Genomic DNA, 17,509 nt, shown 5'->3' with positions numbered 1-17,509 from the left:
TCTTGTGCATACTTGATTGTCTTCCCATCCTTTCGTCCATTCAGCTTTGTCTTTATGACATCATTCTTTTGTTAAAATGACCCCATTTTCACATATGTATACATATTGCCTATTGGTTTTCCATGTGATTGTCTATGATTTTGAGTATATATTTTGCATCTTGAGAATGGATATCCTGTGACTTTAATATCTGTATGTGATTTTTTGGATGAAAATAAAAGCATCTCCATAGGTTTTTACTCTATAACCATCAAATCGTGTGACATAAGTTATCAGCTAACAAATTTTAAGTTGAGAAGAGACATGGTAAGTGGTCAAAAGTACCAGAAGTAATGAGACAAAACTGACTTCTGACACCAAATAGAAAGCTCTTTTCACTGTGATATTTGTGAGTGTTACTGAATGCTCATCTTCCCTCTTTTCTCCTTGTCCTATTGTCAGCAGTTGTATCAGGCACACCCTAGGTGACCCCAATGATTTGTTCCCTATGTAATCCTCTCCCCTTGAGTGTGGGCAGAACCGAGACTTGCTTCTAGCCAATAGGTTATGGCAAAGGTGATGGGATGTCACTCCCATGATTACGTTAGTATTATATAAGACTCCATCTTAGCAGACTGGAGAGAAATTTTCCTTGCTGGCCTGATGAAGTAAGCAGCCATTTGAGGACAGCTCACGTGCCGAAAAACTGCAGCTGGCTTCTAGGACCTGAGGGAACTCTGAGCTAAGACAGTAGGACTTGAGTGGCAAGATCTTGGAGACAAAAGTGAAGAGAAATAAGCCCAATAGACTGAGCTTTTTCCCACAAAGAGCTCACTGATTGGTAAACGGCGCGAGGCAGATTCAGAGATGCACAGCAGCCAAGTGCCTGAGGTCCTAAGGAGAGCTTTCAGCAGTTATGTGCCAAGGGGATCAAACTTGGAGTTCAGATCCCACCAGTGATGATGGGCCCTGGTAAATACCACAGACTTTCAGTTCGACCCTCTGAAGGACTTTTACCTAGGAATTAGTGGGAAGTAAATATAGACCAGATCTTTAAAAGATGGATACCTCACCTTGAATTAGCTCACTAGCTAACTGAATTAAGGTAATCTGCCCTACTATAATTGCCTGTCAGAAACTAAAGCTCATCTAGAGCTTCTACAATTTCTCATGCACAGTGGTAATCAAAAATTGCTAGGCACACCCAGAGTCAAAACTAAGAAAAAAGTGGACAGTAGCAGCAGACCCACAGGTAATTCAGACATATGAGTCACAAGTCATGGTCTTTAAAATAACTGATTAATACGAACAAGAAAACATAAAATGAAGTTCATAAGAAAATACAAATTGTTTCTGATGATTATTTACTTTTTTGCTTAGTTTTTTATTTTCCTGGAGTTCCTAATTGCCCTTTTTTTCCTTGTTTGTTTTTCCAGTGTCACAAACATACCGTCTAATCTATTCAATTCTCCTTCTCTCTGGTATTAGAATTAAGGATAGTTATTAATTTTGATGAGGCAGACTTAGAAAGGGCAAAGGGAAGACCCTCAATTAGGGTCAATAGCAAGCTAGAAACTTTTCTCTAAAGAATAGGTTTTCTCCAAAATCCTAACAGACTGTACTGTGACTCACCAGGCTCCATACATCACAGACATTTCAAGCACCATATGAAGAAACTGTGCACGGTAGACCAGACCTATTTCAAAATGTATTCTCGCTCTGGGCCGCACTGAAAATTGGCAGTTTTGTGGGTTATTTAGTAAACGGACTGAAGCAGCATGACAAAATGAGGTTTATGGTGCCTAACAGTCCAGTTACTCACCAGGAGTGGCTTCTCAAAAGCAGGATAATTCTCTGTTGCAGACTCTATGGCCTTCCTCCAAAATCCCAGGGTCCTGATTCTCACACTGCATCTTTTCCCAGCGCTGACACCTTCAACACCATAGGGTCAGCAAGATCATATGGTCCAAGCAACAAAGCTGCTTGCACTATAGTCTGGGCTTGCTACAAAATCTTTCCTACCCTAGGCCCCACTCAAAGCTGGCAGCCTTCTGTGTCACTCAATATATAGGCCAGAGAAGTATTTCTAGGTGTGGAATATGTTACCTCCAGATCCCAAAGAGACCCACAAGGTGCTGTATTTCTCTTTTGTGAAGTAAAACTTTGTATGGCTTAAACTCATTCTCCAGGATCTGGCTGATTTCTGCAAAGGCCAGAACGATGAATTAAACATAAATATCATAAGGACCACCACCCATTATCCCCTATATCCTTTAAGTCTTTAATGGTGGCACTAATCTCCATCATCCCCTAGGGCACAATATTATTTTCAATTTACCATCTTGGTTGGTGGGGGAGAGAGGAAGCAGACATTTCCATTTGGTTTTCCCCACTATGAAAGCTCTTAAAAACAGTCCAAGGGCCCAATGCATAGGTTAGTCCAACTGCTAAGTTTATGAATTCCAATTATACACTTGGAGACTGGGGAAATGACCACTGGGCAGGTCTGCAGGTGCAATGGGCCACTGTGAGTCAGATTTAAGCTAGGACTCCATTTGTTCCCTGGACCCAATAAGTCCCTACTCCCAACAGGAGGGCCAAGATGATGCTTTGAGTGCCTGGGTATTAATGTCGACTCAGAAAGTTATGTCCAATAGTCCTAAAAATATCTGGGTACTCCCCTTTCCCCAGTGTACAGTCACCCAAATAAATGGCCATAGGTTCCTTTGGGAAGGGACTAGGTAAGCATTATAATATATGCCTGCTACGATGTTGTAGGGTCCTTCCTCTGAGGGACATGGGAACCTCTCCAGACTGTTGGCTCCAAAACTGAAATCTGGCTCAGGTCTGGGATCTGAGCAAGGGTCGGTCACTTTTTAATGAAGCAATTTCCCTCGGACTCCTGCTCTTTGAATCTTGCCTTTTTCTGATTATAGTATTAAACAGCAGCCCTCCTGGCTGCCCATCAGTTTTACTCTGCTAAAGACCTTTCCCAGAGAGGGGGAAAAATGCAAACACCACAGACTGTGAGAGGCATTTGGGACGCAGTAGAAAGGTAAAGCACATATAACTGGAGCTATATAACCACAGTGAATTTTGAGAACTGGTGACAAGAAGTAGGAAGAAAAGAGGAAAAGAGAAAATGAGCATTCAATAGCAATCCCAAGGATCAGACTGAAAAGTGCTTTGCATTTGGTTTCTGAAGGTTTAGGTTTGAGGAGAGTTTATTACCTGTGGGACGTGACTCACCTGCTGCTATGCTTCTCATCTGTAAAATCTGGAAGCTTATAACTTCGGTTACAGGATTTGGTGAGGATGAAATGTAAAAGCGTGCATGAAGTTTTAATTTTCGTCAGAAAATCACTATACAAGTTAAAATCACAAGACATCTCTTCTCAAAGATGTACAATAGTTTCTTTCAACAGTGGTATCAGATAGACGACCACATGGAAAACACAGAGAATCTGTGTAGATTTGTCAAACTGGGATGATCTGTGCAGAATAGAAAGTAGCAGAATAGTGCCAATACTGAAAATAAGGCTGAATAGAAAAATGAGTGGGGAGAAAGAAAAACCAGTCAAGTATGCGAAAGGTATTTTAAATAATCCTTATTGGTTGTACCTGGAAATTTGAGACTATAACCAGAGAAATTAAAAAATGAATAATCCCAAAGTCCAAATATAACCACTATTAATAGTAAGGTGTATTCTCTTCCTAGCTTTTTTTCTGTGTCTCTCTATACATGAAGATAAACATATATTCATAAAATAGACATAAACATAATCATCATATGTTTTTACTAATCAAAAATTTGCTTATATTCCCACAACCCAGAGATACTGAAATCATAATGGTGCATATCCTTGTTATACATATCATTTTACAACACAGATCATAAAGTACAGTTTATATCTTCCACACTTTCCAAATCCTTAAACAAAATAATGGATACATAATTAATGGCAGCATATTATAGCAATTTAACTATTGATAGATCTACAATCATCTATCATTGGATATTCAAGATGCTTCTAATTTTTATTTCAATTAATACTGTTCTTACAGGATATTTCCTGGAAATCCTTAACCTCCTATTGTCCCACCATAATATAATTACTTCTTATGAACAGAATATAATAAATTGTGACCACTGTTCTAAGAAATATCCCAGAAGGATACAATCTTTCTCCATAAGACATTTGCACATTTATAATGATAGAACACATGTGTCAGGTCCCCTGCTTGGGTTCCTTTTGTGTGAGGATCCTGCGGGCACATCCTCTCTCAGACTAATCTATTTAGGGTCTATCTATTTACAGATTAATCTGGGAGTTTTGCCTAGCAAGGGTTAATATGTTTTTTCCTCTCTCCTCCTGATTATTCAATGTATTTATACTTCAAAACTTTATTCTGGAGTGAATATGTATATAATTTAAAATTGAGTGCTTGATTGTAACCTCTATGATCTTTTCTATAAAATGTATGACGACATCTAGAACTTCATTTTCCTCACAATATAATTTCTAGGAAATTGGGGTTCTCCAACTCATTAAATTGATAGTGTCTCCTGAACATAAGAGCTCTAATATAAAATGACATTTAACTTCTTTCCAAAGGCTTTCCAACTTTCACTATATTCATGGTTTTGACCCTTCATAAATTCTTTGATGTACAATGTATTAAAACTCCTGGGTGAAGAATTTATCACATTTATTGTACGCTTTATCATAACTTTGAGTTTTCTTAAATCTAATAAAGGCTGAGTGCTTTCTGATGTTCATTAGATTTACACGGTTACTCAATGAGTTCTTTGCTGCATAGTATAACGATATATAATTTATGGATAAAGTTATCCCACTTGAAAGTTTATTGTTAGCTTTGATCTCCTGAATGACTTCTCTGATGTTTAACGAGAGCTGTCTTCCCACTGAAGGCTTTGCCACATTCTCTGCATTCATAGGGTTTCTCTCCTGTACGAGTTTGCTGATGTTTGATCAGAGTTGACTCCTGGATAAAGGTTTTCCCGCATTCACTGCATTCATAGGGCTTCTCCCCTGTATGAGTTCTCTGGTGTGCAATGAGGGTTGACTTCTGACTGAAGGCTTTTGCACATTCACAGCATTCATAAGGTTTCTCTCCTGTGTGAGTTCTCTGATGTACAACGAGGTTAGCTTTCTGGATAAACACTTTTCCACATTCAGAACATTCATAGAGTTTCTCCCCAGTTTGAATTCTCCGACTTTTATTAAGGCTTTGCTTATGGTGGAGGGCTTTTCCACGTTGATTAGGCTCAAAGAAGGTCTCTCCAGGCTGAGCTTTATCAAGATTAGAATGGAAGCATAATTTCCAATAGGCCTTACATTCATCATCTTTCTTTCTTACGTAGCTTCTGTTTTGACTAAGAAAGTTTAAATTATGTTTTGAACTCCTTCCCCATGAATAATATTTAGGGAGTCTTTGTCTTATAGAAACAAAGTCTGGGCTCGGATAAATGATTTTTCTGCATGTTCTAAATTCTTGGCCATGTTCATCCTTCACTGTTTCCTTGTGTATGAATGCAGTTTGCCACAGAGGCTTGTCTTGGCTTTCCTTGTGGTTATGTATCTGGTCATCAACTTGCCAGAATTCTAGGGGAAAAAAGGCAATGAATCATCAACCTTGTAAATATTTCTCCTATGATGTTATGGGACAAAATTAATTCACAAATGCCCTGCTGTGAACCCCTATCAATAGGACTTGAGCTGATGTGGATGGACTATCTCCAGGCCCCCTAACCCGAGTGCAAATACAAAGACACGGTGCCCCGTATTTAACAAAAATAACTTAATACAGTCAAGCTGAAGAAACTTATTATGTGACAAAGGAAATTCATTATGTGACAAAATGAAAAGGAGGTTTAAAGTGAGGAGTGAATAGAAATTGAAGCTGTGTGGCTTTGCTGTTAGGGGATTAAGGCTCTGATGCATGAGTGTGGAGTGGATTCCAGGCCACTGAGCAGAAATGGGCAGAGAACTAGAACTGAGCTACCTGCTTAAAGCTGGAAGTCACAAAGGACATTCCTGCTTTTACAATAGGAACTAGAAAGATGTCACCCACTGGGTAATGAAAACAGTAAGAAGAATCAGGAGTTACTTACAAGAAATCAGAACTCTAGTCATGTACCACATGTAGGAAGATAACTGGAAAATCCCAAATCATGTGCATTCCAAATGGACATCTGAAGTATAATACAAATCCTAGTAGTTGAGAAATTCACCTAACAATTGGTCCTGCATCAGTGGAACCACTGGGCCCCAGCAGTGGGGCTATCCAAACAGTTGAGTGATGTTTTCACAGCTCAGAGTACACAGAATTTCCGTGGAAAAGAACTCTCACTGAAAAGGAGTTCACAGTAAAAAATTACAAACCTCAAAAGGAAATGAGTTGGAAATTTATGTCCACAGAAAAACCTGCATGTGGATGTTTACAGCAACTTTCTTCATAATGTACCACAACTGGAAGCAGCCTAGATGCCCTTCAATAGGTGAATGGATAAAGTACATTTGTACAAGGAATTATTCAGCAATAAAAGGAAATGAGCTCTTAAGCTACAAAAAGACACAGAGGAACCCTAAATGCATACTGCTAATTGAAAGAAGCTAGTCTGAAAAGGGTACATACTGTATGATTCCAACTATATGACATTCTGGGAAAGGTAAAACTACACGGACAGTGAAAAGACAGCGGTTGCCAGGAGGGAGGGGGGCAGGATGAATAAGTGAAGCACAGGATTTTTAGGGCAATGAAACTATTCTGTATGATATGGTAATGGGGGATTTTTATGCATTTGTCAAAACCCATAGAACTGTACAATACAAAGAGTGAACCTTAACGTAAACTACTGACTTTAGTTAATAATAATGTATTAATTATAATAAATGTACCTACACTAATGCAAGATGTTAATAATAGGGGAAACTGTGAGGGGTGGAGAGGAGTATAAAGAAACTCTCTGTACCAGATTGTCTATTATTCTGTAAATCTAAAACTATACTAAAAAACAGTCTATTAGGCCCAGTGGTGCAGTGGTTAAGTTTGCGTGCTCTGCTTTGGTGGCCTGGGCGCGGACCTATGTACTACTAATCACGCCATGCTGTGGCAGGTGTCCCACATATAAAATAGAGGAAGATGGGCATGGATGTTAGCTCAGGGCCAATCTTCCTCAGGAAAAGAAAAAGAAGAGGATTGGCAGCAGATGTTAGCTCAGAGCTAATCTTCCTCAAAAATAAATAAAGAAATAATGAAATCTATTAATAAAAAAAAAGTAAAGAGATGGTGAAATACCATGAAAACACAAACCAAAAGAAAGCTGGAGTAACTACATTAGTTTTGGACAAGGACTTCAGAACAAGAAAGATTTTCCAGGACAAACTGGGACATTACAAAATGATAAAGCAGTCAATTCTTCAAGAAGATGTAAGAGTCCAAAAAGCATATGTCCCTAATAACAGCACTTCAAAATACATGAAACAAAAATGGATAAGTCTGAAAGAGAAATAGACAAATGCACACTTATAGTCAGAGACCTCAACACTCTTCTCAATAACTGATAGAACAAGTACACAGAAAAACAGTAAAGATATAGAAAGCCCGAACACACTATCAACCAACTTCATCTAAGTGACATTCATAGAACACTGCATCCAACAACAGCAGAATACAGATTCTTCTTTTGGAGAGGGGAGAGCAGGTAGATTGGCCCTGAGCTAACATCCATTGCCAATCTTCCTTTTTGCTTGAGGCAGATTGTCTGCTGAGCTAACATCTCTGCCAATCTTCCTCTATTTTATGTGGGATGCCACCACAGCGTGGCTTGATGAGCAGTATTAGCCCAAACTACCCCACCCACGCCCCATCACCATGTGATAGCTGAGGGGTGCGGGAACAAGACCACACTGCTGAGTGCAGGGAACATCTGGCTGAGAAGCCCAAAGCTGCTCCATAGACCAGCATCTCTTGTCACAGGCCCCTGGGCACCTCTTCCAGGGGCCTGGCAAAGGACATGCCCAGTTATAAAAGTTACACAGAACTCAGGAACCCAAGTCTGTGGCTTCCCACTAGCTATGCACAGTTATTCACAGTGCTGCCAGTTCAGAAGCAGTTTGCCACTCTGGAGTCATTTTTACCATAAGTAAGAACGCCTGGTAACACAGCCTCATTCCACATTATCAGGTTTCCAGTGACACAAGGCTAAAACCAGGTTAACTCAAGGTCTTATTTCCCTAAGGAGCAGAAGGGTTTTATTAACACTAACTCAGTCTTATACTTCAATGATGGCAAAAGTTAAAAACCACTAACAGATCCTACACATACAGGGTCAGAATTCAGTTCATAATCAAAGGATCTCAAATCATGGCCGAAAAGGCCATTAGGAAAATCCGGCTAGGAATTTCTGTGGGGAAAAGACACACCATAAAACTGGATTCGCTATCTCACTCCAAAGTCCAAAATAAATTACAGATGAGTTAGAGATTTAAATGTGTGCAAGATAACCATAAAACTAATAGATGAGTTAAACGTTTCTACAATTTTAGAGTGGCGAAAGTCTTTCTGAGCCATCCCCAAATTCAGAAGACATACAGCCAAACTGATAAACGTGACTACCTAGACATTAGGAATTTCTAAAGTAGCAAAAACAAAGTTTAAAAATTCTCAAACATTAATATCAAGGTGGTAAAAATACTTGTAAGATACATAACAATGATCTAATTTCCTTCATGCACTAAAATTCTAACACATCATTAAGAAAAAGACCACAAGCTAATACATGTACCTGAGGGAATGTGAAGTAAATTTCAAATAGGATACCATTTATCAACCTTCAGATTCTTCTTTTCCTGGAGATGCGTCTGACTTACAACATCGGATGAGTTTAAGGTGTACAGCATGTCGACTTGATACATTTATATACTGCAGGATGATGGCCCTGTGGCGTTAGCTAACACCTCCACCACGTCACATTATTATCATTTATTCTTTCGTGGTGAGGACAATTAAGATCTCGTCTCTTAGGACTTTGAGGTTTATAATACAGCACTGTTGACTGTAATCACTATGCTGTGCATTAGATCGCCAGGACTTATTTATACCCTTCAGGTTCTTAAACATTAAGAAGGTTGATAAGACCCAGTGCAGTCAAGCGTGGCGAAAAACACCAAAGAAGTTATAAACTTTACTGCCTCCAGGGGGTGGGGGAGCAACTGGTTAAAGCACATCAAAATGCACACTGCAAATACCCTATCACACGGCACTGCCCTCTCTGGATTTCCCCCTAGGCTTCCAATAAGTCAGTAGGAAAACACAACTCAATAGAATGGACAAAAATCCACAGCAACAGAAATGTAAGTGGCTACTAAACATAGAAAGAGATGATAAACCTCACTAAAGTTCAAATACATGCTAATTAAACAGTAAGATGTTGACTTGTACCTGTAAGACTGGTAAATATTCACAAGACAGAGAGCCACTGTTCACGAGGGTACTGGAACATGAGTATTCTCATCGAAGGCTGGCTGACAGGTAATTTGGCAGGTCCTACTAAGTTTTTTCCTCCTATTTTCACCAGTAGTTGCATTTACAGGACTCTATGCTACTGAACCATTTATAAGCCCATAAAGATGTTCAAGGCAGCAGGATTTGTATCAGCAAAAAGGAAGGGGAGAGATGGCCCTGAATGTCCTGTGCTCCTGGGAATCCAGTAATGGTGGAATGACAGCTACATTACCAGGCAACACTGCTTATGATAAAAATGACCCCTGATTATAAACAAACTGCCTCTGGCCTGGGAGGATGACAGAGTGGTTACATGCAGCATTCCGGCTATACTCGCTGTACTCTAGAACAGCCATTATAAAAACTGGCCGACATGAAAGGATGTCTGGTATACTTTTGTTAAAGGAAAAAAAGCCAAATTTCGGAATATGTATATTAGGGGTACATTTTCATGAAAAGCAATCCATGCAAAGTTTTGGGTTTTTTGTATACACACACACAACACACACACACCTGGAAGGCAAACAGTAGAAGGGCTGAGACTGGTTTCATTTGTCAGAAAGCCACAGAAAAGGAGGACCAAACACGAGCCCTGTTTTCTGGTCTTGAAAACTAGGGAGGGTACCCATCTTTTCATACGGCATCCCCCTTTTCTCTTAAACATTGCCTGTCCTATCGGCTGACTGCTTTTCTAGCACAGTTTAGGTCTTTTTTGTACCATCGGTTGCATTGTCTGTCTATAAATCCTCTGTGTGTCATACGTACCACATGTATTTTCTCAAACGTCTTTTGACCGTACAGATTTTAACATCCTAATGCAATCTAATCTGACAACCTTGCTCTTCATGGTTTCTGGGTTTGGCATCTTCATTAAAAATATTTCTTGCACTGAGCAAGGTTATATAAATAGCCTCTGAAACTTTCCTCTAATCTCTCGAATAAAAATTTAGTTCTTTAATCAGTCTGGAATTTTACTTTTATATGCAGAAGAGTCGAGCTTTGTTTCCATCTAGACGGAGAGACAACTGTGCCACCATCATTCATTAACCACTGTTTTTCCACATAATTAAAATGACATTTTTATAATCTTGACTTGCAGAAGACGTTTTAAGCAATACATGAAATCTAGAAGCCACTAAAGATTGTGAAATTAGACCACGTTTAAAAAATTTAAGTGTCTATTCCCCAAGATATATAATCCAAGCCAAAACAAATGACAAATCATGAAAAAATATTTACAACATATATGACAGAGGTCTGATTTACTTATTATGTTAGCATAAAGAGCTGGCAATCAGCAATCAAAGTAATTCCACACCCAAGAGAAAAAACGAGCAAATGACTCGAATAAACATCTGAAAGGAAAAGGCACAAATGGTGTTTAAAATATGAAAAGACGCTCAAGTCAAAAATGCAAATTAAAATGCACCACTCTTTTCTCTCCTCACCATGTTTGCGAGAATCACTGTGATTGCCTGTTCATGGGAAAAGGCATCCTATGGTGGCTAGGAGTGCACAGAACACACTATCTGGGGGGCAATTTGACGATCTTGAATCATAGTTCAAGATTCTTGTAGTCACGGACCCAGAAAGCTCCCTTCTAGAAAGATGTACTCACATGCAGACAACTGGAGTGTACACGGATATTCACTGCTACGTTGCTTACAGCAGCCAAAGACTAGAAATAGCCCGAATGTACCTCACTAGGAGAAAGGTAAATAACAAATGGTATTTCCATCCAGTAGAACATCGAGTGGCCATTTTTGTAAACGGGGTAGACCGCTGGTTTAAACCTTGGGTCATTTTGTCCCCCAGGAGACATTTGGCAATGTGGGGAGACACACTGGTTGCCAAAACCGGAGGAGGGAGTACGACCAGCATCCAGTCAATAGAGGCCAGGGGACGCTGCCATACATGCTGCAATGCACAGGACAGTCCCAGACAACAAAGAATAATTTGGCCCAAAATGGCAATAGTGCCACACTTCAGAATCCCTGGGACAGACTCTGTACAAGTGCACTGGAAGCATCATTAAGGACTAGAATGTTCTCCAATTTGTAAAAAATAAAAAAAGAGAGGGAGAAAAAGAAAAGTGATTCCTCTGTCTAGGCAGAACGACACGCACACGTGATCTCTGGAAGAACGCATGCACCAGTAAAGGAGGAGACGGCGGACTGGGGACAGAATTGTTCTCCACCCTCTGTGGAGCAGAGCTCTCATTTGAAAGTTTTACCTTGTGCATGCATTACTTTACAAATGCTTGGTTCAATTCATTAATGTTCTGTTCAGGATATTTTTTCAATTTTGGCATCCATATTCTTAAGTGAAACTGGTTTATAATTTTCCTTTTTGTAGTATCTCCATCAAATTTAAAGTTAAGTGGCTTTATAAAATTAATTGGGTGCTTTCTCATCTCTCAACAGCCTGGAAAATTGGAACATAGAAATTATCTGGTCTTTAAAAATCAGGAAGAGGAGTAATTTTGAAGGATGTGGAAGGACACATTTAAGGTTTGAGCACCTGTTAGTTAAAAATCCGATTTCCATGTATAACCTCCATAATACTTGTAGTACTGAGCAAACAGACACACAGAAAGTTGCTCGTGAGGCACTGTTTATAATACTAAAAACATTCAAATCAAAAATATCCAAGGATAGAGAAATGGTTAAATGATACAGCCAGACCACACAACAGGAACTGATCATCTTTGTATACTGACGAGGAACAACATCCAGAAGATAAACGTGCGGGAGCAGCAAGATGGGTAGGGGAGTATGACGGCATTCGTGCAAAAATGCACACAGCTTCACATGTGCGTCTGTTTTCGGCTTATTAAACGGATGTACATGCTCACAACGCTGTCACCAAACTGTTAACAGTGGGCATCCCTGAGGAAGAACTTGGGAGTGCGGGAGAAGAAATGGGGATGTTTGGGCTACTATTTTTATATGCATATTAAAACATTAAGCATGGATTTACTTTATTTTAAACCTAATAAAAAGAAGAAAGTGAACTGGAAGGACGCTAAGTGTATGTATTTAAACAATCTTCTCTGAGATGGAAAAGAAGACACAGATTTTTCAAGGTTACAATACAGATTCCCAAAAGCTGCCTCCAGTTCACTGGAGACAAAGAAGGGGTAATCAGGAACTCACCTGGGCGTTGGCCATCCTGTTCCGCCCCGGACAAAGGATGGAGATCTACAAAGGCAGGATTAGAGGGTCGAGATCAGTGCACACAGCCCTGAGACCATCATCGCCAGCCCAGTAAGAATCTTCCTTGAACCGTCAGAATGACCTGCAAACACGGCCTCGTAGCTCTAGCCTGTCCCCGTGGGACATGGCTAAGATCATGTGGCTTTTGCACACAGAATCTTTTTTCTCTTCCTGGACGGATGTATGGCTTGTGTTTAAAGACATCTACCCAGAAGCCATTAACAACCTGACACCTCCTTTCTCTCAAGAATTCTATTCCTGGAAATGCACCCTAAGTAAGCAATCATCACAAATGAGCACAAAGCCGCAAGGATATTAACTTGTTTGCAGCATCCAGAAACTTGGAAGCAACTCAACCTCCAGCAGAGGGGACTCAGTTAAAAAATAAGACACACACAACGGGACACCTCGTGGGCTTTAAAAATGCTATGGAATCTTGTTTGCATTTCTCAACATGTTTAAAAGCAGGTTCCAAAAAAGCAAGTGCAGCACGATGCCACTTGTTCAGCAGTGTGTCCGAACTGAGGAAGAGAGTCTAGAAGAGCATCTGTTTCACTGCAGACACTGCTTACCTCTGAGTGGTGATTTCACCTGTCCTCTGCTGGGTACCTGCATTTTCTCATTTGTGACAGTGAATACTAATTACTAGTAAAATGAATATTAAAAATGATTACAAATCACCTATGCTCACGCTGAGCCCTAGAGGTGTAGGACCCTGGACAAAGTGTGGAGGACAGGGACACCTTGCTGTGGTTTGCAGGAGAGAGAGAAAACAGGGCTGAGAGCCCTGGGGGGAGGAGAGGGCGGAGGAGGAGGTGAAGAGCCAGCACTGGTCAGTTCCACAGGGAGCTGGAAACCACTGACCTTGCCCCCTGCCCCCTCTGCCCCTTGCAGGCCCACCACCACCCTGTTCCCACCCCCGCACTTCCTCCTTTCCCATGATTTCCATTTGACTGTCCTGCTCCTCCCTGCTTGGAAGTTTGAAAGGAAAGTGTCACTAAAGAGCTTTTGGGCAGAGTAACCGCGGCCACTGGAGCAACCCCTGCAGCAGCATCAGGACAAAGGCATTCAGCGCCTCGTAGCTTTACAAGTCACGTTCTCAGGCCCAGTTACACTGGCATCAAAATGAGGCGGCAGACCTGGATGATCACATGCCTGCAGACTACTCTGAAATTGCACAAACCAAAAGAAAAACAGAAAGTAAACTTACAGAACCTTTTCTGCACTTTAGTCAAGATGGAGGGAGAGTCAACATTTCCGCTAGAGGAGGGTGAGATGTTCCTAGTACAGGACTGACTCAAATGCAGAAACGGGCAAGGGCAAAAGAGGGCAGCAGGATGGTGTGGGCACAGCAGTGTCAGGACAGAAGTCCTGTGAGGCTGGCAGCGATCCTTCCCTGCCTCATCCGGCCCCCCCCCTTGCAGGCACTACAGCAGGGCACCTGCCCTCAGGGCAGCGTCCCTCCATCCAGCTGCGCCCTTCAGCTCTGTCTCCTGCAACAGGGGTCCGACCGCTCACCATCACACCACCCTTGATGGTGCTGGAAGTTGAGCCAGCATGGCCGCCTTGCTCTCTGTCTGCTGGCCGGAGGGACAGAGGCCACTGCACGGCCAGCTCTTCTACCACCTCGTTCCTGTGAGCCTCCTGCCTCTGCCCTGAGCCTCTGCGTCTGGGCTCTGGGCTGAGGCTTCTCCTCCAACTCCCCTCAGAGGAGCTCTCTTGCTCCTCAGGAGCCAGGACCAAAGCATTCAGAGCCAAGGGCCTCTCAGCTGGGACCCTCACTTCAGCACCAGAGGTCTCCCTCGGGCCGGGGAACTCACCTCCTCCTGAGGCCTCACAACTGCTCTTCCGGAGACTGACAATCGGAGCCCAGGGCACATAAGCTGGAGCGTGAAGGCGAGCACTGGTCTCAGCTATGCAGCCCGACCCTGGAAAGACAATGACCACACAGGAGATGCAATCAGCAACCCCGATGATGCAGGGAAGTGGAGGAAAACCCAAATGTTTTCCTGGACACGAGGAGGCGCAGTGCCTCGTCCTCATTTTAGGAGTTAACATTTATCGAGAGCTCAACTATCGCCAGACGAGGAGCTAGGCACTGTCTGACTTCCTCAGAGCCCGGGCTCTGGAACCAACTGCCTGCCTCCTCTGGGCCTTTATTCACTCGATAAAGAGGTGAGCGCCTACTGTGTGCCTGTCCCACTGCTCTACGTGTTGCAGAGACCTCAGTGAACAAAGTGTAGGAGCTCCCCGATCTTGCGGAGCAAGATTCTAGCTGGGGAGACAGTCAGTAACAAACATGATAAAGAAATCACAGGGTGCGTTCGAAAGGGATCAGTGCCAGGAGGAAAAAAGCACAAAGAAAAAGGATGCCCCGCTTTCCTAGCTGTGCGCCTTTGGACAGGTTCCGAGCCTTTCCCCTCTTGCTTTCTCTCTCTAAAATGAAGAGACGCGTAGCACCTCCCTCACAGGGCTACTGTGGACATTAGGGTGCAACCCAACGGGGCCTCGTATTTACTAGGCACTCAGTGAGCACTCGCTGCATGAATCAATGAATGAATCAATGAATCACTCGCTGACCTCCACGGTCCTGCCACTCCACCCTCGGGGGCGCGAGCCCGTTACCCCTGGCCCCTCCGACCCCCGCATCGCGCGTATCGCCAACCCCGCCTCCCTCACAGCGACACCAGCAGTCCGACGTCCCTGGGCGGATAACAACAGGCAGCGTGAACTCGCGCCGCCCTCGGGGTCAGCAGAGCACTTCCGCTCCCCGGCACCCGGGGGGCCCGAGGTCGGGGCGCGGCGCAGGCGCAGCAGCCGTTAGGTGGGGGCGGGGATGGGAGTCGAGGCCGCCGCTGCCAATGGCGAACATGGCGCCTGGCCGGCACGATGATTCTGACGTGCTTCCCTTTGAGGCGAGATGAGAACGACAGGAACGTGCGACCGTTTTCCGGGACGAGTCGCACGAAAGTCTGAGGGCGCCGAAAGGCGAGTGGGCTCCTCGCGGCCGGTCGCAGGGTCCTGCTCCCCGCCGCCTCCGAGGCCGGAGCGCCCTCTCCCCGGTCGTCCTGCGCGCCCCTCCGTCCCCCAGGCCACACTTTCCGCTTCTTTTAGATCCCCAGAGTGAGAAAACGCCGGTGGCCGTGCTGCCGGCAACAGCCGCACTTGGGCGCGGCCATTTTGGGGCGGGGCCTCCCCATCCCACCCGGCTTCTGGTCTCAGGCGCAGGGGTCAAAGGGCAGGGGTCAGGCTCCGTCGGGGAATTGTCCTGGGAGGTGAGCTGGAGGGTCAGCGCCCTGCACATATGAGAAAGAAACCCTCTTGACGCCTGTTCTCCTGAAATGAATCGAAGATCTCCAGTTTCTGGGACCCTGGGGTCCTGGGAGAATCTGGTTTTTGCTCTTTTGCAAACAGAGCGTCAAGTAGCAGAGAGCCGTTCTCTCTGATGATGCCAGCCAGTGGCAACATGGCCTGCTATAAAGGCCTGTAGTGCCTTTGAGGACTTGTCCACTCTCTCTGCTAGAGGGAAAGTGTGGCTTCTACCTCCCTTCTTCCTTCCCAATTTCGTACAGAGAGATCACGCTGACAGGGGAGTCTGAGAACTAAAGTCTCAGTGCTCCCAGCCTCTGCATTACAGCGGAGAGGATGGGAATGGGAATGTTGTGGAGTGTCAACAGACAAGACCTGGTGCATCATTGAAAATCCCATTAAAGTTGAAAGATTTGTCTCCCTTTTCCTCTTTCTGGAGCAAAGTTCAGACCTACAGAAGTCCCCAGTGTCCCTCTGCAATCTGAGACATCAGCTGCTGAGGCAAGTAACAGTGGTTTGTGTTATGGAATTCTCTTCTTTTCCAGGCCCTAGACCCCCTGGATATCAAATAAGCCCTAATTTATTCTTCCCGCTATCTTTGTACACGCTTCTATGTGTATGTACTTGTAGATGTGCATATACATGCACTCACAGACCAAAGTCTCAGACAGCAAATCCCCCAGTACAGAGTACTGGGCTCCGAAGCCCTGAGCAGCCTCACAGTGGAGGAGCCCAAAACAGTCATAGGTGATGGGGCCAAAGAGGCTTCAGATGAGTTGGGAGAACTTCTTAGGTTCTGTCCAAGTGCCCCTGGCCTCAGAGGCCAAGGCTGTACTCATGGGGGCATTGGAGTATGGAATGTCGTCCCCTGCGTACTGAGCTTGGAGGCGGATTCCAGGGTTTGTTTTGTATGGCCCCTCTGAGAGCGTTCCCATCAGTAGAAAGAACCTCACCCTCCTGAGGGACCGGTCCACTCTGAACACTCAGTGAAGCCGAGCAAACTATCATGAATCAAGACTCATTTCCCACGTTGGGTTCCTGCTGGAAGAATTCTTGTCACTGATTCTGACCTAGAGGAATCTTTCGTCAGGGAAAATGAAGCTAAAGGACTTAGATCAAGACTGGCAAACCTGCCGCCCTTGTGCTGCCATTATATTCTTCCACACACACAGCAGCTCTCGTTTGTCAATAATTGTACTCTTTCTGGCTGAGGTCAGACAGGCTCTTAGAATCCTTCTCAACAGTATGTTCTAGACTACCTCTACCAATCAGAGTTGGCAATTATGTTGAAATCTATTTGCCATGCCTGCCCTAGGTCAGCATTTCACAGACTGTGTTCCATGAAACGCTGGTTCTCTGGCTTATTAACAAGCATGATGTGAGTAAAGGATTCTATGATCATAAAAATTTGGGAGACATTGTTCAGAAATTTTTTTATGGCAGGACTTCTGGAACCACTAGAATACTAATTTACT

At 43.4% G+C, this 17,509-nt stretch overlaps 1 protein-coding gene across 1 annotated transcript; it reads right to left on the bottom strand.

Annotated features, from left to right (window-relative positions):
- Positions 1–3,759: 3,759 nt before the first annotated feature.
- On the bottom strand, positions 3,760–15,904 carry LOC103545503 (zinc finger protein 674-like). The gene is made up of 5 exons (XM_070603359.1): positions 15,859–15,904; positions 15,306–15,467; positions 14,546–14,653; positions 12,666–12,710; positions 3,760–5,606 (listed from the first exon to the last, which is right to left on the bottom strand). Exons 1-5 carry the CDS (start codon positions 15,902–15,904, stop codon positions 4,852–4,854), a joined length of 1,116 nt encoding a protein of 371 aa, XP_070459460.1. The 3' UTR covers positions 3,760–4,851.
- Positions 15,905–17,509: the final 1,605 nt, after the last annotated feature.

This window comes from Equus przewalskii, chromosome X (assembly GCF_037783145.1).
Source record: "Equus przewalskii isolate Varuska chromosome X, EquPr2, whole genome shotgun sequence".
Taxonomy (NCBI): domain Eukaryota; kingdom Metazoa; phylum Chordata; class Mammalia; order Perissodactyla; family Equidae; genus Equus; species Equus przewalskii.
The sequence above is the reverse complement of the archived record's forward strand: the minus strand, read 5'-3'. Positions and strand labels throughout refer to the sequence as shown.

Excerpts from the sequence above, each read along its gene's own strand:
- LOC103545503 (XM_070603359.1), bottom strand. The coding sequence starts at position 15,904 with ATGGCCGCGCCCAAGTGCGGCTGTTGCCGGCAGCACGGCCACCGGC. Across the intron at positions 14,654-15,305 it reads GGAGTGGCAGGACCGTGGAG|GGTCGGGCTGCATAGCTGAG; the intron begins GTCAGCGAGTGA and ends TTGTCTTTCCAG. Across the intron at positions 12,711-14,545 it reads TTGTGAGGCCTCAGGAGGAG|ATCTCCATCCTTTGTCCGGG; the intron begins GTGAGTTCCCCG and ends CTGCCTTTGTAG.